The following is a 25770-nucleotide window of genomic DNA, read 5'->3' on the forward strand; positions in this document are numbered from 1 at the left end:
TCAGAAAAGACAAAATTAAGTCAGTGGTTCCAGACTTTCGGATTTTATAGACTCATGAAACATCCTCTCCTCTCCCTCTCAAAAAAATGTGGGTGATTCAGGAACCTGCAAAAAATCAGGAATTTTGTTGTTTTGCCAAATAAAGGGACTTGAGAGGAAAAAAAAAAGCAGCAGCTATCATCTTTTTAAAGAAGAAACTTTAATGCCAAATAGAATAAAAGGACCTAGTCTCAGAATTCTAACAGAGAATGCATTTAGCTCTATGAAAATCTCACTCTATTGTTTTTTTTTTTTTTTCATCTCATTGCAGATGGGTGAAAACTTCGCACACTTGCATTTGGAAACCACCGGGGTAAATGCTTCCTGAGGTCTCTTACAGCTCTTATTTTATAAGATCCCATTTGCCATTTTATATTTTTATACAAATTCAAGAAAAGCCATGCCACATACCTATCTTCTTCCTTCAGGCCGCAGAGGCAGACTGCCTGCAGAGGACAGTTCCTGAGAGAACACTTTTATCCATCCACCTATCTACTCGTTCATTCATTCAACATTTAATAAGTACCTACTGACTATCAAGGATTATATCAGGCAATGGAGACGCAAAAAGGAATTTCCAAGTCCTACTGACACACAAATCATCAAACAAGGAGACAGAGTTGCAGGAAGACCTACAAAAGCAGTGCCAGAGCCCATCCAGGTATGATGATCGGAAGGTGAGGGACTTTGGGGAACAGGGAGGGTGAAGGAGCATGTACATTCTGCCCCCGCCAAAATGTTCATCTTTCATTGTACATACCCCGGTAGTGATGCTGAGCTGACAGCAGGCATATCTTCAGTTAAGCAGACAATGATACATCCCACTCTTCTAATTCTGGAACTGCTATGCCACCTCATTAATATGTGAAAATGTGTTAAAAAGCTGCTGATAAACAGCTGCACAGAGGCAGAAATAGTGGCTCCCATCACATTTGCAAGCTTTATTGGCTTTCCAACATGGCGTAAGAAAGGAAGCCTTGCCTGCATGTATAAACTGGGTAATTTGCTATAATGGTCCACTTTATCGGTAGACATTTTGCCATATCATGTCTCCCCGACCACAGTTTAAGGACACTTGTGTTTTACACAGCTCTGTAAACTGCCTCTTTGGAAGAACTGTCATGTTGACTAGCAACGTTGCTTTAACATTCCAATTATCAATAAAATAGAAGATTGACTAGCTTCCATGCATGCACAGTTTTTAACAACTGAATTTCTACTTGCTCAGAGAGCATTTGATTAAGGAATTAGGTGCTAGTTATATATGAATCAGTGCAAGCCCTGAGTTGACTGAGGCCATGGAAAGTGCAGTTGTTAGGCAAGGAGAGCAAAATTTTATCCTAATGGAAGACCAGCCCAAAAGTTAGAAAAGAGGCTTATCCAAACTGTTACAGCCAGAGCAGATTTTCAAACCTCAAGGGCACCACTTTCCAGCTCCAGGAGCAAAAGTCCCAATTTACCTGACCTCAGGGATGGCTCCACTTCGTATTTCTCCGGCTACACTTCCAGATAGAGAAAAAGTCCCACTGAAGCACAATCCAATTACCTCCTTTCTCCTGCCACATCTCCCCTTCCTGATGACAGATTGATGGGCTCCTCAGGTGCCTCCTGAGTGTGCCCTGAGACCTGGGACAGAAGCATTGAGCTCACTGAATTGATTTCCGCCTGCTGCCTGTTTAGACCAGCCCGTGGAGGTAATTTTCATCACTGACCTCCCCTTGACCCCCATCCCCCGCCCAACCCCATAGAGGAATTACAGCCTATTGGGGGAACCCTCTGCTCTGGGTAAATATTAGGCTCTTTGCTGTTTGGTACCAGGTAGCAGCTGCTCCCTTCCTCCTGGGTTGGGGATTATGTATTTGTATAATTTTTATATTATGTTTGTTTTCTTGGCGGATATTTATCTCATTATTGGGATGGCATGGTGGAAAGAAAAAGGGTGTAACTCTAGGGGCATGGTCTGCTTGACAAAAGGCAGATCATAAAAATATAGATTTTTTTAATACAGAAAAAGTGAAACTATATCATTTAACCAAATGCTAAGAGCCTTGGATCCAGCAATTATCCAAGCAATGCTTGGAGCAGGGTAACTTACAGACAGGATTTTTTTTCTAGAGCATTTAGATGACTCGCCTGGCACACACATCTCCTTTGGCCTAGTTCCCCTCAACCCCCATTCCCACTCTGCCCCCTAGAAGAGTGCCCAAATGGGCCTATCAGGGTATCCCATCCCCATCCCTAAAAAAATGTGAGTGCTTCCTGGCAGTGCCCAGAGAAGGGGGCCTTAGAATTACAAATACAGCATTAACTTTAAGCCCTTGGTATAAAATTTGACCTAATTAAGACACTAGTGGGGCAAAGCATTCCAACAGCAATTACACAGGTTGTAAAGGGGTGAAGTAGCTTTTAAAACCAAGAAATGCTTTCGCCAGTAATAAATGCCCCGAGGGTCAAATGAGGAATTGTGAATGCAGGACATCACTTGCCTTGACCTCAAGTAGGGGGCTTCCCTTCCCTCGGATGCCCCAAATGTCACTGGGCTAGGGACGAGGCACTAGACTCTCTCTTCCCTAGACCTCCATCGTCTCTTTCATAGTTTCTCAGAAGCTGCGAAGATCCTTTCATTTTACCCGTCATTACTATGCCGATCATCCCTTCACGGATTTTGTTTGAGCACTTACCATACACCGACACCTGTATCAGCTTCTAAAGATACAGAAAAGGATCTAACAAGAGAATGACTTCACCTGACACTCTCTAGACCAAATAGAATTTGTGGGCATTTCTTGCAACTTCTCCTGAAGTTCTCACAGTGGGAAATTATTCACTCAGTTCTGTTTTGAATATTGAGCCTTTATTAGGCATGGGTACTGAGCAAGGTGCCAGAAATACAAAAATGAGTAAGTTATAATATCATCCCAGTCCCTGAAAGTTATAAGTCTAGTGGAAAAAAGAGGCATACACATAAACACTTGAGACAACAAATAATATCCTTGGTCGTACTTGGGAAAGAGAGGCACAGAGAATCACGCCAGCTGAGACAGAACAAGACTTGAAAGTTCAGTGGTCCTACAGGTTCACCCACTTTAAATTAAGTGAACCAGAGATAAGAGTAGAGGCCAGACTGTGTAAATTCAAATATTAGGTCCTCCACTTTCCATGTGTGGTTCTGGTGTAGTTACTTGCCCTTTCTGTACCTCCATTTCCTGATCTATAAAGTGAGCTAATCAAAGCCCCTCTCTGAGTTGTCATCAGGATTAAAGACAACATATGTAAAGCACCTGCCTTGATGCTCTCCCAGTTCCATCCCAGCTGCATAATGTTGGATGAGTTATTTGAACTCTGTGCTTAGCATCTTCAAAATATCTACTTCCTACAGCCATTAAGAGAATACAATGAATAGACACATGTAACCTCATATATAAAATGCCTGGCACAAAATCTCAGTTATTAGTATTGATGTTTTTATTAACCACAAATATACCCTCTGTGTAATAATAAAAAAGTTTTACATTTTACATTATGTTCTCCTATTCAAAGGAAAAAACCCTCAGCCTGGAAATCAGAACTTTAAGAGGATTTAGGAAAATTGATTCGCCTCTCCAGACCATGGTTTTCATTGATAGAGTCCCCTCCTTCGGAGCCTTCCTGACAAACTCCTTCCCTGGTAGGCCGAGTTAGGGGCCACCATGATGCACCAGGAGCACCTGGAGAAACTACTATCCTGGTTGCACTGGGTCGCCTACTAGTTTCCTAATTTATCTGTGAGATCTTGGAGGGGTGGGACTCTGACGTCACCTATGTATCCCATAGAAGGTCTAAAGAAATGTTTGTTGATAAAGCAAATCCCAAGTTTTCAGCTGAGATGTTTGGGGGCACTGAGAGATTCAACTGACTTAAAGTCAACCATCTAGCTAGCGGAAAATGTGAGCCTGAAACTGAAAGTCTTCTCATTCTTAATACCGTATCTTTCCCCAAAGCTACAAAGTCAGCATCTACAAAGTGAGAAAGTGGGAACGATTGTTTTCTTTGCAAATAACTCTTCACGTTAGGGGTTTAACATCAATTGCCTTTAAATTGCAAGCTACTCCAGTGCATTTAAAAATGAATTTGATTTAGGAAATGTCACTGTGTCTGCAACTCGTCTGTAATATACCTGTTGCTCAAAGCAAATGAGGCCAGATCCCGACTCACAGCCTTAATTGATGAGTAGTATCAGGATGACTAACGCCATCTGTGGGCTTGTGGTTGGTTGGTTGGTGGTTGTTTGCAAAGAGAAGCAGCTGAAAAATAAAGAAATCATGACTGTAAGGCTCTCATTGGTTCTTACTTAATTCATGAGCATTTATTCAAATACTCAAAGTAGAATGAAATCTTGAAGCACAAAACTCAAATTATTTTCACTCCAGGACAAGGAGGTTTTCTCATGACCCCAGGTCAAGACTGCAGAACATTAAAACAATAAAAAACAGTGATTATCTTTTACATTCCAAAATGGGCCCTTAAAACTCAGAGACAAGTTTTAAAAGTCAAGGCCTTGGATTTCTAAGAACCCAGTTGTGGGAAACATAAAAATTAGTTAAAATTTTCTAGCCAAAACTATGGATGTATTGACACACGATTTGTTCTGTCCTGTGCTGGTAAGTGGGACTTCACGGAGTCTTCATAGTATCGGCCACTTGGAAGATGCTTCATGGAGAGGCTGTCTTCTGGGTAATTCTCTCTTGGGAATAAAGATTAATTGTGAGGAAGAGGAGGTTAAAGAGGCGAGGACTGGAGATCAGGTGAAGAGAGACATTCTGAAAGGTGCCTCACAGATGGCACCCACATATGTGCACACTCACGAAACCATATACACTCCTCAGCTTGGGCCCTTGTTCAGACGCGTTCCACTGCAACATTCACAGTCCTTTCCTGCCTCCAAATCAAGAGCATGGAGATGCAGGACGTTTGGCAGGTCTGTCAGATCATCCTCCTTTCATAGATCACGGTGGCATTTGCGATCACAGTACACTATTACCCTTGTTTATACACACTTTGTGTCCACCACAACTTAATGCCACTGTAAACTTGGCCAACAGGTATGCTACCCTACATGGCTAGCAGTGAACTTCACCTTCATCTTAACCTATAGGGATGGTATCGTTCGAACATATTATATATTTCCCCAAAAATTATATAAATCTGTGAAATTCCTATATTATTAAGGGATGTGAAGCCAGAGTTATCCGTACATATATTTAGTAATAAACAGTTCTCACATTATGCAGAAATTTCTGTGTTTACATGTCTGTCTCTCCCACTAGACCGTAAGTATTTTAAGTGTCAGAACCATTTTTATTGAGAAAACAGAGCAATGCCTGACATGCTATTTAATTAATATTTGATAAGTAAGTGAACAAATGCATGCATGTCCAGGGACAATGTGGCTAAAAGCCCAGATTCTGAGATCAGACTACCTAGATTCTAATTCCAGCTCCATCCTTACTAGCTGTGTATGTTTGGACAAGTTACCTAACCTCTCTATTCAATTTTTTATTTCTAATATATGTTGAAATCACAATACTATATACTGCATACAAAGTATACGTGCATAGAATGCATGTGTCTGACACAAAGTAAATACTCAATAAATGTTACACTATTATTATTGAAATCCAGAATGCCTGACCACTGTAGCTACCAAAAGACCCAAAGCATTTATCTGGCTTAATCTCCAACACTACTGAAGAAAAGCCCATTTTGTAAGACTTCATTTCTTCAGCTGAGGCATGATTCAAAGGCCTTCCAAAATGTAAACGAGTTCCCGGGCGCAGATGGTGGTGAGCAGCTGTTTTCCATCTCTGCTGAGGACCAGCTAAGAGTCTTAAAGAGCCACATGAGTGATATGGGTATAAAGTATGAGAAATCGCTTCCTAATGTTTGAGGAACCACGGGCTGAAACCTCAGAGCAAGCCATGGAATCCTACTCTATTGAGATTCTTAAAAAATTGGGTAGGTAAGTGGCTCTCTCTAAGATGGGCAGGGGCCAGGAAAACATCTCACAGTGAAATAACAAGCAGTTTCCAGAGGTCAGTTGAGTTTGAGTTAAACTGCTGTTGACCTTGATTATCTGGAAACACGAATATACAAAAAGGAAGAAAGCATGGGAAGCAGATTTCTCTACGATTATAATGAAAACATTTTCATATGCTGTTAATTCTCATTCAGAATTACTTTAAATCTCATTAAGAAACCATTTCTAAAAGACCTGAAAAAATGATGCCTGGTATAAGCATGGCCAGTTAATGAAATGAAAACAGGCCTTGTGGAGGCCACATTTAGGGGCAACCTCAGTTAAGTACCTAACATTCTTTTGCTTACAAATCATGCCTCCTGCAATTTCCAGCTTAAGAGAGCAAATAGAAGAGGGGAAAAGTCACTTCTACTCCACTCTCTGGGGGAAAAAGTGAGAGAGAAACTCATGTGATTGGAGGGACCGAAATTGCACACCTATTATTCTTTTCAAGCAGAAGAGGGTTTCAAATACTCCCTCCTGGGTAGAAAATACTCTGATTTTAGTGAAGTAGATTCAGTCTCTTGCTCCTCTTCTTGGTTGCTCAGAGAAAGAGACCAGAAAGAATGCAGCTTTCTCAGGGAAAACAAAGCTAGCAGAGGCTTTGATCCTGAGCAACATGAAGCCTGAGGAAGGGCTGAACAGAGAGGACACGCAGGTGACTGAGGACGCAAGGCTCATTTACAGTTCTGCAGTCACGTGGGGATCAGAGGGCTGGGATGGTAGCATATGATAAAGACCCCGAAATGGAATTTAATGGTTTGTTCACTTTCAAAATTATAGAACATTAAGTTTCAATGTTTTTATATAAATATTGAATTATAGGTACATAGCAGAATTATAAATTTGCACACTGCTACTCAGCTTTCAAGGAAACTGTGGCTTATTTCCTATGACTGATCTATTCTTCCTCCAAGCTTGGACCCTGTTGAGAAGCAGGTGAAAAAACAAACTTGCCAATTAATAATACCTCAGGCTCCTCCCTTTCACACGGTGTCTATTGGTAATTCCTTTTTTTGAGAGAGAAAGAGAATTCTGTTCATTCTGTCTCCACAAATAGCTCATGGTGATGGAAAACAGGGCTGTGGCCTTCACAATGTGCCCTATTCGTTGCTGGTGGCTGGTCTGGCCCACTCCTGACCTCTTGCCTTTTGGGATATTACTTGTCCCATCTGCCCTTTGGGGTCATTATGCAATTATTCCCTGCTAGAGTCTACACTGCAGCAGGTGCAGGGAGCTCGACGCTGTGCCTCAGATCCCCAAGGCCAAGTTGCTATGGCTCCCCAGACACATTAGACAAGTTGCCAAGCCAAGGCTGGCTTCTCCTCAAGTCTTGCAGCCTCCCTTCCCAAGGTTACCAGGTGAGCTAGAAGAAAGGGCCACTAGCTCAATGCAGTCCCTTTCCTAGCAGGGTATACCCATCACAACCTGCTCTATTTCCAAGCCTCCGCCTTATAAAAGGAGGAAAACAATAGTTTCTTCTGACAGCTGCACTTGCTTTGTTTCACCACCGCGCACCTTAACCAGTTGAAGTTGTAAAACAACCATGACCTTGAGCAATACCGCCACCGCTACCCAAACAACACGGATGAGCAACTAAGAACTCTGAGTGACCCCGGTTCCTCAGCCCCGTACTGGACCTAACATTCCTAACCAATGAGCAACTGGTCTTGTTTTAACCAAGCAGACACAGATTAATAGACACATTCTGACTTTGCCAGAGTAAAACCTTTCTATTATGAATTACCATAAACACTAGGAACCTCCTCCCTTTCTAGTGCATAGAAACCCCTGACTCTTCCTCTTCAGAAAATATGTTCATTGTTCTGTATTCCTTTGGCTGGGAGGCAACTAAACTCAATGCTTGCTCTGTTGAGCACGATAGTAGCCACTGGTTTTCCATGAATTCTCTTAACAGGAGGGGTAAGTGAGAACACAGGCATCCCACATCTGCACCTTCCTCTTTGGTCCACACTCTCCTCCCCTAAGTGCTTTTTTTCTAGGAGAGGACCAGTAGATAGGACCCCCCTATGCCATTGTTCCCATGGCTCTAAGCCTCATGGCCTCATGTTGGTATTAGACGGGATGCAGGAAGAGAAACTGACTTGGCAATGACACATATTGAGAAGTATTTTTTCATCATTATTCCTGTCATACACAGATACTGAGAATGAAAAATCTGTAGTCAGATCTGGCAGGCCAAAAAGAAACCAGTTCAGATCTTATTAGATTGCAAATTAATAATAAAAGACACTATACTATAATAAAGTATAGTTGAGCTTTGAACAATGTGGACATTAGGGGCACTGAGTCCTAGAAAGTCAAAAATCCACTTAATGATTTTTGACTCCCCAAAAACTCAACGACTGTTACCCACTGTTGACTGGAAGCCTATTGGATAACATAAACTGTCAATTAACACATATTGTATATGTTATATATATTATATGCTGTATTCTTATAATAAAGTAACTTAGAGGAAAAAAATGCTTAAGAAAATCACAAGAAAGAAAATATATTGACTATTCATTAAGTGAAAGTGGATCATCATAAACGTCTTCATCCTCATGGTCTTTACACTGAGGAGGAGGAAGAAGAGGGGTTGGTCTTGCCGTTTTGGACAGGCAGAAGCAGAATAAGGTTCGAGTATAAGTGGACCCACACAGTTCAAACCCGTTTTGTTCAAGGGCCAACTGTACTTAGCACATACCCGGCCCTTTTTAAGGGCCTCATTTAATTTTTGCAATGTCCCCATAAGGCAGGTACTTTGATTATTATCAACTTTATTTTATAGATGAGAAAACTGAAGTGCCAGACAGTGATATAACCTTGCCCAAAGTTACAGGGTGAGCTATGGATGAGCCACGATGCAAGGCTTGGCAGTGTGGCTCCTGTGGAACTCACACACTTATGCCACAGCACCGCCACTGGGTGTCAGCATACCAAACTGAAGCAGCAGCAGCCTTTTAAGGAAAAAAGAACAGCATTTACTGAGGGCCTTCCAGGTACAAAACATTTATGCATACATTTTCTAATTTAAGAGGTTTAAAAAAACCTTTTCTGGAACAAAATATACAACACTTAGTTTACTTAGCAAAGTGGCTGACTTGCACCAGAAGAGCTTTTTGTTCAAATTTTGTAAATTGGGAAAATAATAACATTAGCATAGACTTAGAAGTTAAGAGGATCTGCCCCTAGATTCCTCATTAACAAAGGGCTCCTTCCAGCTATTCACACTTGATCACACAGTAAAACCATTATTAAAAGGACTTCAGGGAAGAGACCACCAATGTACTTCCTTCCTCTGTAAAAATCAGCCAGAGACAAGCATTTGCTATAAAATTATCTGGGTTTAATTACTATCAACATCAGAACTATAGAACATTAAAGTGCTAAACCTGTATTTACAATTACATGTATAAAAAATGTGCTTTGTGAGGAGCAATTTCCAGCAAATCTGACAAACAGCAAGAGTCATTCCTATTTTGGGCCTGAAAAGAGAAATGGAAATTTCCAAGACGTCCCCCTCCTCCTTCTCACTCCAGTGACCCTCTGAACATCAATTTGCAAAGGCCTGAGGTAGAGAGGGAGGTATGAACAATATCAGGCACTCATCCTTCCCCTTTTATGAAAGGGATGAATTTTTAGGAACCGTTTTCCGTCATTTATTATACTGATGTGCCATCCATCTGCATCATTAGGTTCAGTAGTTACCATGACAATATGATGCCTACAGCACTCTAACTTGATAGCCACATGCCAGAATGTGAAAAAATAGGACCAGCTAAGAAAGTGAGAGAAATATAATTAATCTGAACCACATTAAAAAAATGTGCACAAAACTAGGACCAAGAGGGAAACTGCTGAAATATCATTGAAGAGGAAATTATAAAGGGCAGCAATAATGAAGTTTCAGTACAGAAACTTTGCTAAGTAGAGTCATGTATTGGTCTACTAGTAAGACAAGAAGAAATCAAAGTTGGTCTAGAATATTGTTCTGAGCCCCTGCGTCTCCCCCACCCTGTTTTCTGCTACAGGACCCTGTGGTATCATCTTTGACTCTAGCCGTTAGGGCTCTAATTTCCCTGAGGCTCTCAAGCCACCACTGTAAATGCCACCACCATGTCACTCTGCTCATGTGCAGTCTGCTATTAGACTGAGACTTTCCATCTGCTAAAATAATTTCCATCGTTCTGAAGCTAATCCTAAGAGACTGGACTGTGCTGTGTCTTGAGAGATCCTGTCCTGTTGCTTTCCAAGTGCCCGGTGGAGGCATCGGGCTAGCACAAACCTCTCGAGGGTCCGAATATGGCAGAGAGGGGCTGGGAGACTGAGAAAAGGAGAGCAAGGAAAGTTGCACTCCCGGGAGATGAGCCTGAGACGTGTGTTCATTCTCAGCATGGCTGGGTGGGATAGCGACGCTGAGCTAGGCGATTTGGCCGATTCAGGCTAGTGGCCGTGGGCAGCTGGAAAAGAACAAATAAGATACTGAGTACAACCCCAAACGTGACTCTGCCCGGGGCCGATTGGATGGATGGCGCTAGGGCACCCCTAGCCTCTGTCTGGAACATTTCCCAAGGCTGTGTTCTAAGCATCTACCTCTACCCAACACCTTCACTTAAATATGGTGAAAAGAAATTTGATTTTATAAAGAGGGGAGGCCAAATGGGACACTGGCAGAGCTAAGTCTGCCCAGGTTGCTGAAGAGGGCGCTTAGCTTCTCTCAAAGTTTCCAATGATCCCTTTATCCCAGGACAGAGTGCCAGTGCACCCCCACTACTGATACCAACACTGACTGTGTCTTCCACATCTCGAGAGCTATTAAAAGTTAAACATGTATTAATAACAACTATATTTACTGGCCATTTTCTGAGTTCCAGGCCCTTCATATACATATCTATGAGCTAGCTATTACTAACCCCATTTTACAGATGCAGAAACTGAGACTTGGAGAGGTTAAAGAATTGCTCAGGAACTCACATACAGTAAATGGTAAACTGGGATGATAAACCTAGGTCTCCGTAATCCAAAACCTGTGCGCCTGGTCAGCCCCTCCCCCTGAGGGCTTCCTTACCTGAGGGACCTGAGATGGGTTGTAAAGAGGAACAGCCCCTTTTACGGCAGGTGGAGGAAGCAGAACACCAGGGTTAGAGCAGAGCTCAAAGGAAGCACTCTGTGATGGAAAATCAATGGAAAATCCCATCAGTGCCCGCCTCCCAGATTCCAGAATGTTGAGGCCTTAAAGAAGCATATCAGGATTATTTGTTTTTTTCTTGATGATTTCTTTGAGTTCCTTATTGACTCTCCAAAGGAAATGAATAGGCATTTCTCAAAAGAAAGATATACAAATGGCCAATAAACAAACAAAAAAAGTGGTCAGCATCAGGGAAGTGCAAATTAAAGCTACAATGAGATACCATCTTATTCCTGCAAGAATGGCCATAACTAAAAGGTCAAAAAATAATAGATGTTGGCATGGTTGTGGGGAAAAGGGAACACTTATACATGGCTGGTGGGAGTGTAAATTAGTACAACCTCTATGGAAAACAGTTTGGAGATTCCTTAAAGAACTAAAAGTAGAACTACCATTCAATCCAGCAATCCCACTACTGGGTATTGGCCCAAAGACAACAAAGTCATTATATGGGCCAGGCACAGCGGCTCACGCCTGCACTCCCAGCACTTTGGGAGGCCGAGGCAGTCAGATCACACAAAGTCAGGAGTTTGAGACTAACCTGGCCAACATAGTGAAACCGCATCGCTACTAAAAATACAAAAACATTAGCCGGGCATGGTGGCGGGTGTTTGCAATCCCAGCTGCTTGGGAGGTTGAGAGGCAGGAGAATCGCCTGAACCTGGGAGGCGGAAGTTGCAGTGAGCAGAGATGGCGCCACTACACTCCAGCCTGGGCAACAGTGCGAGACTCCATCTCAAAAACAAGAAGTCATTATATGAAAAAGACACTTGCACTTGCACAAGTATGTTTACAGCAGCACAATTCACAATTGCAAAATGTGGAACCAACCTAAGTGCCCATCGACTGATGAGTCCATTAAAAAAATTTGGCACATACATGCCATGGAATAGTACTCAGCCATTAAAATGAACAAAATAATGTCTTTGGCAGCAACTTGGCTGGAGCTGGAGGCCATTATTCTAAGTGAAGTACACAGGAGTGGAAAACCAAGAACCATATGTTCTCACAAGTGGGAGCTAAGCTATGAGTATGCTTGTGGCGTTTCACTCTGTTGGCCAGGTTGGTCTCAAACTCCTGAACTTGTGTGATCTGCCTGCCTTGACCTCCCAAAGTGCTGCGATTACAGGCGTGAGCCACCGTGCCTGGCCCATATAATGACTTTTTTGTCTTTGGGCCAATACCCAATGGTGGGATTGCAAAGGCATACCGAGTGACAGAATGGACTTCAGGAATTCAGAAAGGGAAGGGTGGGAGAAGGGTCGGGGATGAAATACTAAACATTAGGCACAACCCACATCCATGCCAACACTACTCGGGTGATGGGTGCACTAAAACGTCAGCATTCACCATTATATAATTCATCTATGTAACCAAAAACCTTGTACCCCAAAAGCTACTGAAATGATTTAAAAGAGAGGCATATCAGAAGGGCTTCTTAACAGAACTCAGGGGCTCTCAAGCAGGCAAACATGGTTCAAGTGGACACAACCAAGCCCTGGGTCTGGAGCGACAATGTGGATAAGAAGACAAAGCTTCCACAAATTATCTTGATACCATCATAAAAAGTAATCTAGCCTTCAAAAGACCTAAAATTCTACAAGAGTGTTCTAACCAGGCTTCAAGAAATAAAAATGTTTTCCTAGCAATAGATATGAAATCCATACTGATATGGACAACCCAGCAAGAATTTATCACAGCCCTGGCCAAGGTCCCCAGTGAACTCCGGCTCCTTCTGGGACAGGGAAGAAGGCAATTACCCGGGCATCACCTGAGGAAGCTGTTATAGGTTGAACTGTGTTTCCAGAAAAAAAAATCACATGTTGAAGCCCTAGCCCCCGGTACCTCAGAAAATACATGTTTGGAGAAACGTGAAAATATAATCTTTGGAGATGGGGTCTTTAAAGAGGCAGTTAACATAAACAGAGGTCATATGGGTAGCCCAATCCAGTGTGACTCGTGTCTCTGTGAGAGGGGGAAATCTGCACACAGACACACTCAGAGGAAAGGCCGTGTGAAGACGTAGAAAGAAGATGACCTCAGCTTTCAGCCTGCAGAGCTAGGGAGATCAGGTTCCTGTGGTCTGAGCCTCCACTCTGTGGTACTTTGTTATGACGGCCTGAGCAAACTAACACAGCAAAGAAGTGTTTTTCGTGTTCCATAGGAGTCAGCACTGCCCAGGGCACACCTCCAGCCCACACTGAAAGCTCACGCCTCACACACAGGCATCTGCTGGGGTCCGAGGCTCCAGCCCGGGGACTGCTCACCTCAGGCCCGGACAAGCGTCCAACCCCAGCGGTGGCTGCTCCCCCACTGGAGACGGATCCTCGGCCTTCGCCCCCACCTGGAAAGCAATGAGTCAGAGCTGTTTTGTCTGCTCGGAACTGGGGTCCCCACTCCCAGAAGGCACCCCACCATTAGGAGCACTGAGGGGACCACCCATGGCCCAGAGGACATGAGGGTGGCGGTACCTGTGTCCCCAGAGGTGCTAACAGCTGCCAGAGGTGGGGACTCGGGGGAAGGTGTCAGTGAGAGATCCAGGCCAGCCTGGTGGGGAGAAGATGCTCTGGGGGTCTCCTGCTTTGTGGAGAAAGAAAGGCGGCATTGGTGACATTGGCAGTTAACAGATTCATGCCCACCCACCTGTGTTCACACACTCACTATGGCGGCCTGGCTGCAAACTGCCGCTGGGTACTCCCCAAAACCCCCCTCCTCAGCCCACCCCAAAACCCCCTCCTCATCCCACTCCTCTGCTCAGTAATCCACACTGGCTCCCTACTACTGACCCTCTAAAGTTACTTTTCTTCATCCTAACTTTTTGAAGCCCTCTATAATCTGCCTTTGCCCTCACAGGACCAATTTATTTCTCACCATCTCCCATCACAAAACCTCTCTCTCATGCGGCCTGGCGTAGAGTCAGATGCCAGCGCTGAGAGCCTGGAGGTGCTCTCCCTCTGAAAGGCCAACAGAGACGGGCATCCTTCCCGCCACAGGGCCTACCTCAGAGTCAGGACTGTCCGATGAGTCCTCGTCTCCAGAGGGGGACGCGTTCTTGGTGGGCTTCGACCGAAACCAGCTGAACCAGCCAAGTCCTGAGCTCTGGGAGGGAAAGAGGACATTTTATGACCTGTAGGTTTGCTTCTACCCCCGACTGTGAGGTCAGCCTGCCCCAATGAGAAGTCGGAGGCCAGACTTCCAAGCCTGCGCCACCCTCAAGGAAGGGAATGGCAGGGGAAGAAGGGCGGGGAGAGAAGAGCGAGTCTCTCCACCTTCGTGTGCTCCTTCCCATCTCCGAGCGTGCCTCTCTGGGCAGCATTCTGGGGAGAGTTCTTTTCAGCCTCGTCGGAGGACTCCTCCTCATGCTCCTTGACGGAATTGGTGGAACTGACAGAAATACTTCGTGCTCTGGCAACCACTGGTGTCTGGAATTAAAGAAAAGGACTCACACTTGCATGGCACTTGACAGGTCACCAAACCCATTTGCATGTACTCCCTCACCTGACCTGCGCCTAAGGCAGTGGGATTGTCTCTCGGGATCATATTTTACTGAAGAGGAGGTAAGGCTCAGCCATGAAAAATGACTTGCTGAAGGCCGCAGGGTAAGGTCAGAGCTCAAGCCCACGGTATCCCTAATCTTACAGACCTTTGCCTGTTGTGCCACCGCTCCAGAAACACAGTTTTCAGAGCTATGCCGAGGCCTGGGACACGGGGTAGAGACTGCTACTGCCGGAGATGAGGCGGGCCAGAAAACACCCCACAGAGGCCCATGAGCCCAAAAAAGCAGAGAATGTAGCAACCACCAAACCTAACTCATCTTACAGCTCAGTTCCTAACAGACTTGCCCAAGATCAACTGGGAACACATGCACCAGAGGGGGGTAAAACACACCCACATCCCTTCACATAACTGTTTTTGATTGCGGTAAAATATAGCATAAAGTTTGCCATTTTAACCACCTTTCAATGTATGCTCAGTGTCGTACGACCGTCACCACCAGCCATCTCCAGAATGTTCTCATCACCCAGTTATATAACCCCCACTCCCCCTTCTCCAGGCCCTGGTCGCTGCCATTCCACTTTCTGTCCCTGAGTTTGCCTAGTCTGTGTATCTCATGTAGGTGGAGTCATACAACATATTGCCTTTTTCTGTAATATTTACATTTTACACTGTCAATAAAGCATAATTGATATAAACTTTAGGAAATACTTTGGCAAAATATAGAAAAAACTTTATTTTTTACTCAAATGAGGATAGTGTTGATTTTGTGCCAGGCACTGTTCTAAGGGCTTTATATGTAGTGATGCATTTAATGCTTACAATAGGCCTATGAGCTAGGTGCTGTTATTATCTCATTTTATCTCTGAGAAAACTAAGGCACAGAAAGGTTAAGCAACCTGTCTAAGGTCACAGAGCTAGGAAATGGCACATCAAAGGTTAAACATAGGCTGTCTGGCTTTCCTTCTAGGAATTTCTCTTAAGTGAATGATTCAAGACATACGTGAGGGCTTATCTGCTATGACTCAGCGCTGTGTGTTATATGTTATATGTTATATGTGAGTGAGAAAAGGAAGGAGGAACAGAGGGAGGGAGAGGAAAGGATGCAACACTCACAATAATGAACAACAACATGAGAATGATCACCCAGAAGGCAAACTCCTTACCGTGGTGGTGGAGGCCCCGTCAGCTTGCCTCCGCTGCCCTCCTCCCTACTGCTCCCCACGCTCAGGGCACAGTGACACCCTTGCCCTCCCTACACCAAGGGAGCCACTTCAGGGCCTGCACTCCTGCTGTTTGTCTGCCTGGAACACCTGTCCCCGGCATATTCACCTGGCTCATTTCCACGCTCCATCCTGACCTCCACTTGAAGGCCCCCTCAGAGGCAGCTTCCTTGGCCACCCATCTAAAGCGAGACGCCTTGCGTGTATAGTTCTGTTTTAGTCACTTCCGCTAGACTAGAGCGCCTGAGCTTGGTCTGACATGCTGATGCCTCCCCAGTCCCTGTGACAGGGCCTGGCACATTGCAGGAACTCAGCGAATATTTGCAGATGAACAGATGAATGAATAGCGGCACTTTCATACAATGAATTTTGTCACGACAGTATTAAAAATCATATTTATGAATGACATAGAAAAATCTCATTATATAGTGTTAAGTAACAGGAAATAAAGCCTTGTATATGTATGTTCTTAGCCATTTAAAAACATGCATGTGTGTGTAATGTATATACAGATATACATATACTTGTGTATACATATACATATATAGAAAAAATAGTGTAAGAAAATAACCAAAATATTTTGTCTGCTGGACTGAGTGATGTTTGATTCTTTATATGATACTTCATCTTTAGATTTTTCTATAACAGTAATGTACTACTTTTCAGTCAGAAAAAAAAAAACAGAAAAGTATTAAAAGTTCATTAAGATCTGTACCCGTTTATCTACTTACTAAAATTGGCCATGCGCTGTGGCTCCCGTCTGTAATCCCAGCACTTTGGGAGGCCAAGGCAGATGGATCACAAGGTCAGGAGTTTGAAACCAGCCTGACTAACATGGTGAAACCCCATCTCTACTAAAAATATAAAAAATTAGCCAGGTGTGGTGGCACACGCCTGTAATGCCAGCTACTCAGGAGACTGTGGCACAAGAATCACTTGAACCAGGGAGGCAGAGGTTGCAGTGAGCCAAGATCACACCATTCCACTATAGTCTGGGTGACAGAGCAAGACTCTGTCTGCAAAACAGAAAAAGTGTAGGATGTCACCCTCCAACCAGAGAAGCTGAAGAACATCTTAGGTTTGGGACCAACGCTGCCCATTGCTGAGGGCAGGGGTATGTCCAATCAGAGCTAGATAGAATGATTCATCAGACACGGTCACCTCCAAGACCTTGCAGCCTAGCTAAGGAGAAAAGACAGAGGCAGGCACTGTCACAGCTAGCACAGATCTTTCTTTGAAATAAAGCCAGGTAAAAATTAAAACAAGGAAGTATCAACAGTCTTGCATGGCAGGGCAGGGTATGGCAAGCGTTTTGTGCAGCTGTGAGAAGATGTCAGAGAACAGAGATCAGAGAGGCCAAAACAAACCAGCTCAGCTGCTCCCTCTCTCCCCACGGACACAGGTTGGTGGGGTAGAGCGTGCACAGGAACACAGCCTCCTGCCCAGCTCCCAGGAGTTGGTATAGGAAGAAGCAAGGCGCCATGTGGAAGAGAGAGTTGCTGCAGCACTGAGGAGGAGCTTGCATGTGGCCGACAAACCAGGCAATGGTAAAAGTCAGAAGCATTCAGGTGGGCAGCCGCATCTTTCATGCTGTGTGCTCTCACCTGTGGTTTGGAAATGACCTCTTGGCCATCAGGAGGCTGGGAGGTTTCTTGAGACACCGTGTTGTCTCCTGCATCACAAACAGAAATGAAAATAGCAAGTGGAAGTTGTGCTTTTCCCATCTATCCTGAAGAAGGGTAACAGGGATACAATCAGCTTTCTTAACTGCAGTGGAAGCTCAGAGCCCGTAACCCCAAGCCAGTCACAGCAAGTGCAAAGAATGCTCGCATGCTCAGCTCAAACCCAGGCACCCCAGGACATGCTGTTCAACTCATCCTCTACTGTCAAAGCCACTCTCCGGGAATCTTGGAAATCAGAGCAACATCAAGCTAGGTCACAGGAATCCTCCACCACTTTCCTCTCCATCTGAGTCTCCAACTTGGACAGGACCTAATCCTGGCAGGTCTAAGATCTAATCATTCTAGGTGGTTTCCAGCATCTCCCTGGCATCGCTCAGCATTGCTCACCCACACTCAGCCCTTGTTGTTGAAGGTCTGATGGACCTGAAAAAACTCGGGACCAAGATAGAAATATGAGTTTCTGCTGGAGACGCTGAGAGTAAGCTCTTGGGCGCGGGATGACTGCAGAAAGAGGACTTGGCCTGCATTTCTCCACCCCGTAATCGCTCTCCTAGAAACTATGTAATCATTTGGATGGCAGGAGTGGCTCCATTTGTCCTGCCGTGCACAGGGGAGCGATAGACTGTGCTGGAAGACAGCAATCTCCAGATGTGTGCAAAGCAGCAGCACAGTGGCTGAAAATTAGCAGGCCCTCCGTAACAGGCACAAGCCCGGCGTCTGTGCCTTTCCCAGCTGCAGTCCTACCTCCTCTGACTGTTCTCAGCACCTCCCTTTCCTGCTTTCTCCCCACCCAGACCCTACACTCAATGTGGCCCCCCTAGCTGCCAGGTCTTACCAAGGCCCAGGTGTGTCTGCAGCGTTTCCTCCCAGACCGTTCCTCCAGGAGACCCTGTCACTGCCACGTTGCTGCCAGTCCCCGGTAGGTGGGTCTCAGGAACTGAGTAAAGAGGTATCGATGCCCCCGTCTGCTCCGCACCCCCTGCTGCTGGGTAGGAACCCGGCTGGAGGGGAAAGGGTTGCTGTGAGCTGGGCTGGGGCAGGCAGGTCTGCTCAGGTGTCAGCCACAGTGCTGAGCGGTACCCAGGGGCTTCCGAGTAGCCTTGACGTCCAGAAAAGTCCTGGTAGAAAGTGTTTTCTAAGGACATAGAGCAAAGGTAAAGAAGTGAGACCTGAAATGTGGCATTTGCAGACTGATCACACCAGAAACGTTCCTGCTCATGTCTTCTTTGGAAAGCAGTCACAGGACAGCTGTCTAATGTGACTTCCAGCAATGTGATGACAAGTAAAACACAGAGTGATCGTAACACCCTCATTGCTGTTTACAGAATTGTTTCCTTCACTAGTGTAGACTAAAAATAAAATCTCAAGCCCCTCCATCGACTGAACAGACCCCTTTTGGCCAAGGGGAATCTAGAAAAACCTTAAAAACTGAGTTCACTGCCATGACAGGATGGGAGGTGAGACACCCTTCTTTATACCGAGTTTAGACACAAGTGACCAGCATTAATGCTAAAACAGAGATCTTAAGACGAACAGAAAAGACTCTTGGTGGCCATAAGATACCAAATGATACACAGAACCTAAAGCCCTGCCAGGCAAGGGTTAAGCCCCGCACCCTTCCACCTTAAGAATAAACTGTGTTCTAACCGCCACAAGGTTTTTCCTTTTCTCTAGCAGCTAAACAAGCACTGGCCTTGAAATGAGCAATGTTCAAACAATTACAACTCATTCAGCTCACAAATGCTGACTAAATGAGCCTCCGTTCCACCAGCCATGACCACAGCTTTGATTGGACAAGACTGATTTCAGTAACTTGCTCCAGGTAAGAAGACCACCAACCATGAACTGGGGTCTGGCTAGTTTACAGAGGCCCTGCACTTGAGTGCCTCTGTGTCTCAAAAAGACCTTTAGATGCGTAGGGTCTAACTGTAATATGCTTAAAGGATAAGTCTCCACCCCAAGGTGAACATGGGTCACATGTTACATGCATGCTAGTTCATGATGCACGTGTGAGGACCTCCTTCGTGAATAGTCACAGCTCCTCCTATAGCCTGTTAAATATGTATGTTTGGTCAACCCATTCAGCTTAAATTCTTGTCTTACCTCTCCTTCCCTCAAAGTGCCTGGCTATACTTCCCAGCCTTTGGGATGGCCACCTTGCAGGCTGGAACCCTTTGTAAAAAATCGTCTCCTTTCCAAATGTGTACATTGTATGACATTTCTTTTAACTTAACACTGCCTTGTATGATTTCCAAGCCTTTAGCCAGTGGGTTGGGGACAGGGAGGGGCTGAAATTACCATCCTATCTAACTCCGCACCTTTTTATTTTTTGATCAATTATTTCTGGACTTCCTAATGGACCTGAGTATTTAAAACTTAGAAATCTTCCAGTGAAAAACCCAAATTGTACCACAGAAATTGCTCTTAAAGAATCAAAGTACATTTGCCCTGGAAGAGATCTTACTGATGAGAAACTAAGGCGTGGACCTGTAACACAACTGGTCATAGGACTGGCATGGGCAGCCAACCCACCTGCTCCATCGGGCACCAGAAGGCAGGGCTGGGGGAAGCACCAACCACAGGCACCCAGCCTGGCTCTCCTCCACCCCCCACCTTTACAGATCCTGCTACACAGTGACAAACAGAAGCCAAGGCCGGCCCTGCCCTCCCTTCCCTCTGTTCATGACTGAGGAAGAGAACTGGGCTGGGAAGAGAGGAGGGCCCTTTCCTGACCCTGCCGCGGGGGAACTTGGGGAAAGGGTACCGAGTTAACTAGGAATATGGTGCCTGCCAACCCACCACTGGGAAGCATCCCGAGGGAAGAGCAGAGATGCTGTGAAACACTGAGACATTACTTATTCCACAGTCATACGGCAATCGCTAGCCCAAGACTCTGAAGGACTTCTGACATCCCCAACACTAACATGAGACACAGATGAACCACAATCTCTGGACGCGAAAATGTATCCAGCTGGAGAGATACTGACATAGGAGAGAGAATTAGCTCACAATACACTGCAACACAAAAAACTCAGGTATTTAAAAACCTGAATCATGAAGCAGCAGCTGTTAGACTGAGGGGACTTAGACGTGTCGAGGATGTGAGGCTGCTGGGAGCTACGTGGAGGAGGTGCCTGGACAGGGCAGACAACGGGGCAGACAACGCAGGCAAGGCAGGCACCCTGGGAAGGGAAGGGCGAGTGCTTTCGCGAATTACTTTGTCTCGTAGAATCAGATCCTGAGCGTCCGCTATGGATATGCTCAGTTCATCATTCTGGGTACCTGTTGTTGTTCCTCTGGCTCCCGAAATATCTGAGCGAGCAGGATGAGGATCCCTGATGTCTCCTGCTACCTTTTGCTATTTAAAATAAAGTAAAATCTTTTTAAGCATCACAAAGGAAAAACAAGAACAGGGAAACAAAGGGGTTCAAAACTTAAGCCAAAAAGAAACTTCCAGCGGGATTACAAGGTAGGGGAAACGCTTGTATGCTTAGGGGCCTGGGGAGTCCCCTGTGGACGGGGCTGCCAGCTCTGCTCAGAGCAGGCAGAGATGGCTGTAGACCAGAGTCATCCAGCCTCCCCTGAAGGAACGAGCACATGAAAAGAATTAATCTGCAGGCCTCAGCACCTACCGCAGATAGAAGGGGTAGAGGCTGTGTGTGCTTTAAAAAATCCACCCTGTCTTTTCTTCAAAGCGGTATGGGAAAAAGAAAATGGAGGAGGCCCTGTTCCAATTACTGTTCCAATTACAACCAGCAGCTTTTGCAATTGTCAGAACAAAAAGAAAGGGCCCGGAAGTCTTTTAAGCAATTGCCCCATATTACATGAAAGTGACACTGGTCCACTGTGATCCATTGTTCCTAGCAGAGATGGGGAAGCTTTGATGGTCATGAAACATATTCTCTGGGGTCCCAGGGAGGGGTGGCAAGAGTGACTGGGAAGAGTGACATGTGAACATAGGAAAATGCCTTCATACGGGGGACCAGCAGCGGCAGGGAAGCTCAGAGTCTCACACCCTCCCCAGACACCTACTGTGCCTCATGGGTGATGGGAGAGACCATGGCAAGACATGGGGAACAGGGACATGCTAATGTCAGCGCCTACCTGTTTCATGTCTAGGGGAGAGAGGAGGGAAACAAAGGCCGACCCCCCCCCCCCAGTGCCCTGGCTCCTACCCCACTCACCTGCAGCTGCCTCCGAAGTCGCACTAGCCAGTCTGGCTCCAGGTCCCTGTTTCCACTGCGTCTTTCTAGAACCAGAGGATCTGACAGCTTCAGTTTCTCTGCTAGCTGTGCCAGGTTTCCAGATGGGTTAGGGGCAGAAAGTAAGACAGAGGAGAGGAAAGGGGGGGAAGAGAAATGGAAAGACAATGGGGAAGAGAAAACAAAGGAAAAGGAGAAAGAGAGCCTTCACTTACTTGTAAATTACATTCTAAAAAATCATCAAAGAAAACAGCAAATTCAGCAGATATCCTCCCAAAATTGCAAAATACATAGATAATTACCCCGTCCTGGGTGTTAGATTCTAAATAAAATATGAGGAGAAACAGTAACTCAGCTTCCTTTCTCTGCAAAGCTGTCTGCTCTGTAACGGTGTTTCTCAAACTTAGGTGTACATGGGAATTTTGTTAAAATTCTAATTGTAAACTTGTTAAAACGCTAATTCTGATTCCAGACATCTGGGCAGGGCCTAAGAGAGTGCATTTCTAACCAGCTCCCAGGTGATGCTAATGTTACTTTACATTTTAATGATTTATTCCATACATAAGTTTTAGTTACCCCAACTTTTCTAATCATCCATTCTGGATCCCTGAGCTCCTTGCAACCATCAACCTGTTGGCAGAAATTTCAGGGTCTGGGGAGGCTCACCACCACAAATTTTATAGGTTAAAGAATCCAGCACTTGGGCCTCATCTAAAGCAAAACAAAAATGTAAGGGTAGGCTGCTTTTTCACTCCCTAGCTAGTGGGTTTTTCTTCAACTAATTGAAACAACTATTTGTCTGATGGTTGTTTTCTTCCCTGGGAACTAAAGGTTGCTATGTTTCTGTTTTCTATTTAAAACGTATCTCACATGTGATAAAATATTCCACGCATTTAAAAGCATTTTAATAAGGATCGTTTCCTCTTTTAATCACTAAAATATATTTTCTAAGCCCAGGTCTTATAATTAGAATGGTTCACTGCAGCATGTAGTTTTACCGTACCAGAAAAACAGGCGCAAGAATGAATTTCTCGAGTAGCACACACATGGCTTCCAGTCTGCAATCCCACCACCGCCCGCCCAGAGAGCCTCCTTCTCTGTGTGGCCTCTGCTTATCGCACCTGGGCATGCATACATGGTCAAAGCCGGCCGTGGGCTCTGATTTTACGGCATGTTCAAAGAAGATGAAATGTAGTCTAAGCTGCTCTCCAATGGCTTTCTCTGAATAGTGAGGATAAAACAACTGCACAGAACCCTTTGAGAGGCTCACCTTGATGAGTTCCACTAATAGCACAGGGTGGCTGCTCTCTCCCTGGCTCAAGACAGCTGCACCAATGGCTTCGCAGTAATGCAAGGCCTGGGACACGAGGCCATAATCTGCCAGACGGGAAGCGTAAAGGAGCTTATACACCTGTGAAGAGAAAAGAGTCAGCGACTGGTCCACCCAGGCAGGGAGGGAAAGAGAGAGAAATGTAGATAAGACTTCTTGGAAGTCAGCTGACTGCCTGCTTACACTAACTCTGGCATCCACATATCAAAAGGCTTGTGCCATTTGGAGCATTTTATCTGTGCATGGGCACAACTCCAAAGCCAGCCTGCAGTCCCGGCATTACAGAGACAAGGACAGGAGTCCCATCCGCTCAACCTTGCTAGGTCCTGGTCACCATGTAAAGTGCACTGGAGTTCTTGTTTATTGGGTAGCCCACATCTCCAGAAAGCCTGATGTACAGGCACAGGACCAGGCACAAGAGGGACATTAAAAGTAGCAAAAACAGGCTGCCACCGTGGCTCACACCTGTAGTCCCAGCACTTGGGAGGCCAAGGAGGTTGGATCACTTGAGGTCAGGAGTTCGAGACCAGCCCAGCCAACATGATGAAACCCTGTCTCTACTAAAAATATAAAAATTAGCTGGGCATGTTTGTGCATGCCTGTAGTCCCAGCTACTCCAGAGGCTGTGGTAGGAGAATCGCTTGAACCCAGGAGGCAGAGGTTGCAGTGAGCCGAGATTGTACCACTGCCCTCCAGCCTGGGTGACAGGTGAGACTCCATCTCAAAAAAAAAAGTAGCAGCAAAAATAGACCCTAGTGCAAAGGGCATAAAGCTAATGGAGAGTACTGAGAAAAGTAAGCTCTTGTGGAAGCATGAGTGGCAGGGCAGGATCAAGTGTGAGGACTTTGGTATCAGACAGACCCAAGTTCAAATCCAAGCTCCATGCTAAGTGGGAAACATTGGACTAGTCACCTCATGTCTGTGCCTCAGTTTCCTGTCTACGACATGGAAATACTAACACTACCTATGCCCTTGATTGTTATGAAGACTCAGTGAAATAATTCAGGTGAAGTACAGAGAACAAACAGTGTGCAAGAGATGTGAGCTGATAGCACGTAACACCTCTGGGCCTCTGTTTTCTCTTTGGTAAAACAGGGTTAATCAGGCTGACCTCACAGGATTCGAAATAATACACAAGCAGTGTAAATGCCACAATGCCGGGCACACAGACACATTCAGTAAAACTAGTTAATCTCATTACTATCAGCCCGAAGCAGTACCAAAATAGCCAAGCGCTGGGATGAATAAAGAAGGGAAAGGAAAAGAGACCAAAGAGCCAGTCAGGGACCTACACAGAGGAGCTCACTGAGCAAGCTTTTGCTGGAAAAGGTGGGTCTTTGGCAAAGCCCTTAAAGAAGAGAAGATGCTATAGGACAAATGCCTAATGCACGTGGGTTTAAAACCTAGATGATAGATTAATAGGTGCAGCAAACCACCATGGCACACGTATACCTGCGTAACAAACCTGCACATTCTGCACATGTATCCTGGAACTTACAGTCAAAAGAAGAAGAAGTGACAATGCTAACTGGCCCATTTCTCTATGACACAGGAATTCCCTTTCAAGGCTTTGTGCCGTGTGTGCATGTTGTTGTAATTATTGTTGTTGCTGCCGCTGTGTGCACCCTCCACACCAAGCACTGAAGGAGAAACGAGGAATTGCTGGAAAAGGTCTCTGCCTAAAGAAGATAATTAAGGCAGGAAGATAAGGTACCTGTGCATGAAAGGCAAGAAAACGCAAGACAGCGAGAGCTCAGCGTCAGTGGGGTGCCCTGGATTCAGCCGTGGGAGCCACACTGTGCCCCCCATGACCTCAACGCTGAGAGCAGTTGCTGTGTGCCAGGCGCTGTTCTCATGCATTAGAGAAACTAGCTCAATTTCATGCCAGCTCCATTACAAGGCACCACTCTCGTTCCCTTTTATAGCTGAGACCACTGAGGGCTGCCATCTCAGTCACACTTGTGAGTGTGGCCCGGGGAGCCTGCATGGAGGAAGGGATGGTGCCGGACATCAGACCTCGCGGAGCATTTAGACGGAGGAGGACACGATGCCAGCACTGGTCTTTACGAAGGTGACAACGGCATCATGTAGAGACATTGGGAAGAGAGGGCATAAGCCGCAGTGTGGACACCACCTGCACAGCTGAAGCCCTGGGAGGGGCGAAGAAGGGTGAGGGCCAGGGCTGAGCAGAGAGGGATGTCCAGAGGTAGAGGACAGAGGAGTTCAAAAGAGGCCGAGAAGGAGCGGGAAGCAGAGGGAGGGTGAGCAGCCACTGGGCTGTGCCTGCCCGCCCACTCCCTCCGGCAGAACAGCTGCAGAGGTTGAGAAGAAGGGATTGCTGTCTGGAGAGACGGGGCGAGGGAGCTGACAGCGGGAGTGAGGTGCGGGCCGGGGCGGCAGGCAGGACTTCCAGATGTCAGCGGTGAGGCAGGAGCCTCCAGCAGAGAGGCCTCTGCAAGGTTTTGCCTTCATGTTAGAAAACGCAGAGCTTTGGGGGACATAAAAAGAAATTCTACACCCTCCCACGCTTAGGCTAATGAGGAAAAGTTC

At 45.6% G+C, this 25770-nt stretch overlaps 1 protein-coding gene across 9 annotated transcripts in view; it reads right to left on the bottom strand.

Moving 5' to 3' along the window:
- Nucleotides 1–9424: 9424 nt before the first annotated feature.
- LOC108289411 (protein transport protein Sec16B) overlaps nucleotides 9425–25770 on the bottom strand; it is a 50669-nt gene continuing 34323 nt past the window's right edge. For 6 of the 9 annotated variants that reach the window (XM_037731470.1, XM_037731471.1, XM_037731472.1 and 3 more), the window contains 11 exons: nucleotides 23161–23301; nucleotides 21873–21977; nucleotides 20976–21046; nucleotides 18524–18825; nucleotides 17611–17678; nucleotides 14558–14710; nucleotides 14289–14387; nucleotides 13760–13868; nucleotides 13556–13632; nucleotides 11169–11267; nucleotides 9425–10560 (listed from right to left, as the gene is read on the bottom strand). In XM_037731470.1, coding sequence (XP_037587398.1) covers nucleotides 10489–10560; nucleotides 11169–11267; nucleotides 13556–13632; nucleotides 13760–13868; nucleotides 14289–14387; nucleotides 14558–14710; nucleotides 17611–17678; nucleotides 18524–18825; nucleotides 20976–21046; nucleotides 21873–21977; nucleotides 23161–23301 — 1296 coding nt within the window. In that variant the 3' untranslated portion in view covers nucleotides 9425–10488. Of the gene's footprint in view, nucleotides 10561–11168; nucleotides 11333–13555; nucleotides 13633–13759; nucleotides 13869–14288; nucleotides 14388–14557; nucleotides 14711–17610; nucleotides 17679–18523; nucleotides 18826–20975; nucleotides 21047–21872; nucleotides 21978–23160; nucleotides 23302–25770 lie in introns of those variants that run through there. The other 3 variants (XM_017508840.2, XM_037731474.1, XM_037731475.1) reach the window with 3 other exon arrangements.

Source organism: Cebus imitator, unplaced genomic scaffold (genome assembly GCF_001604975.1).
Source record: "Cebus imitator isolate Cc_AM_T3 unplaced genomic scaffold, Cebus_imitator-1.0 Scaffold402, whole genome shotgun sequence".
NCBI lineage: Eukaryota > Metazoa > Chordata > Mammalia > Primates > Cebidae > Cebus > Cebus imitator.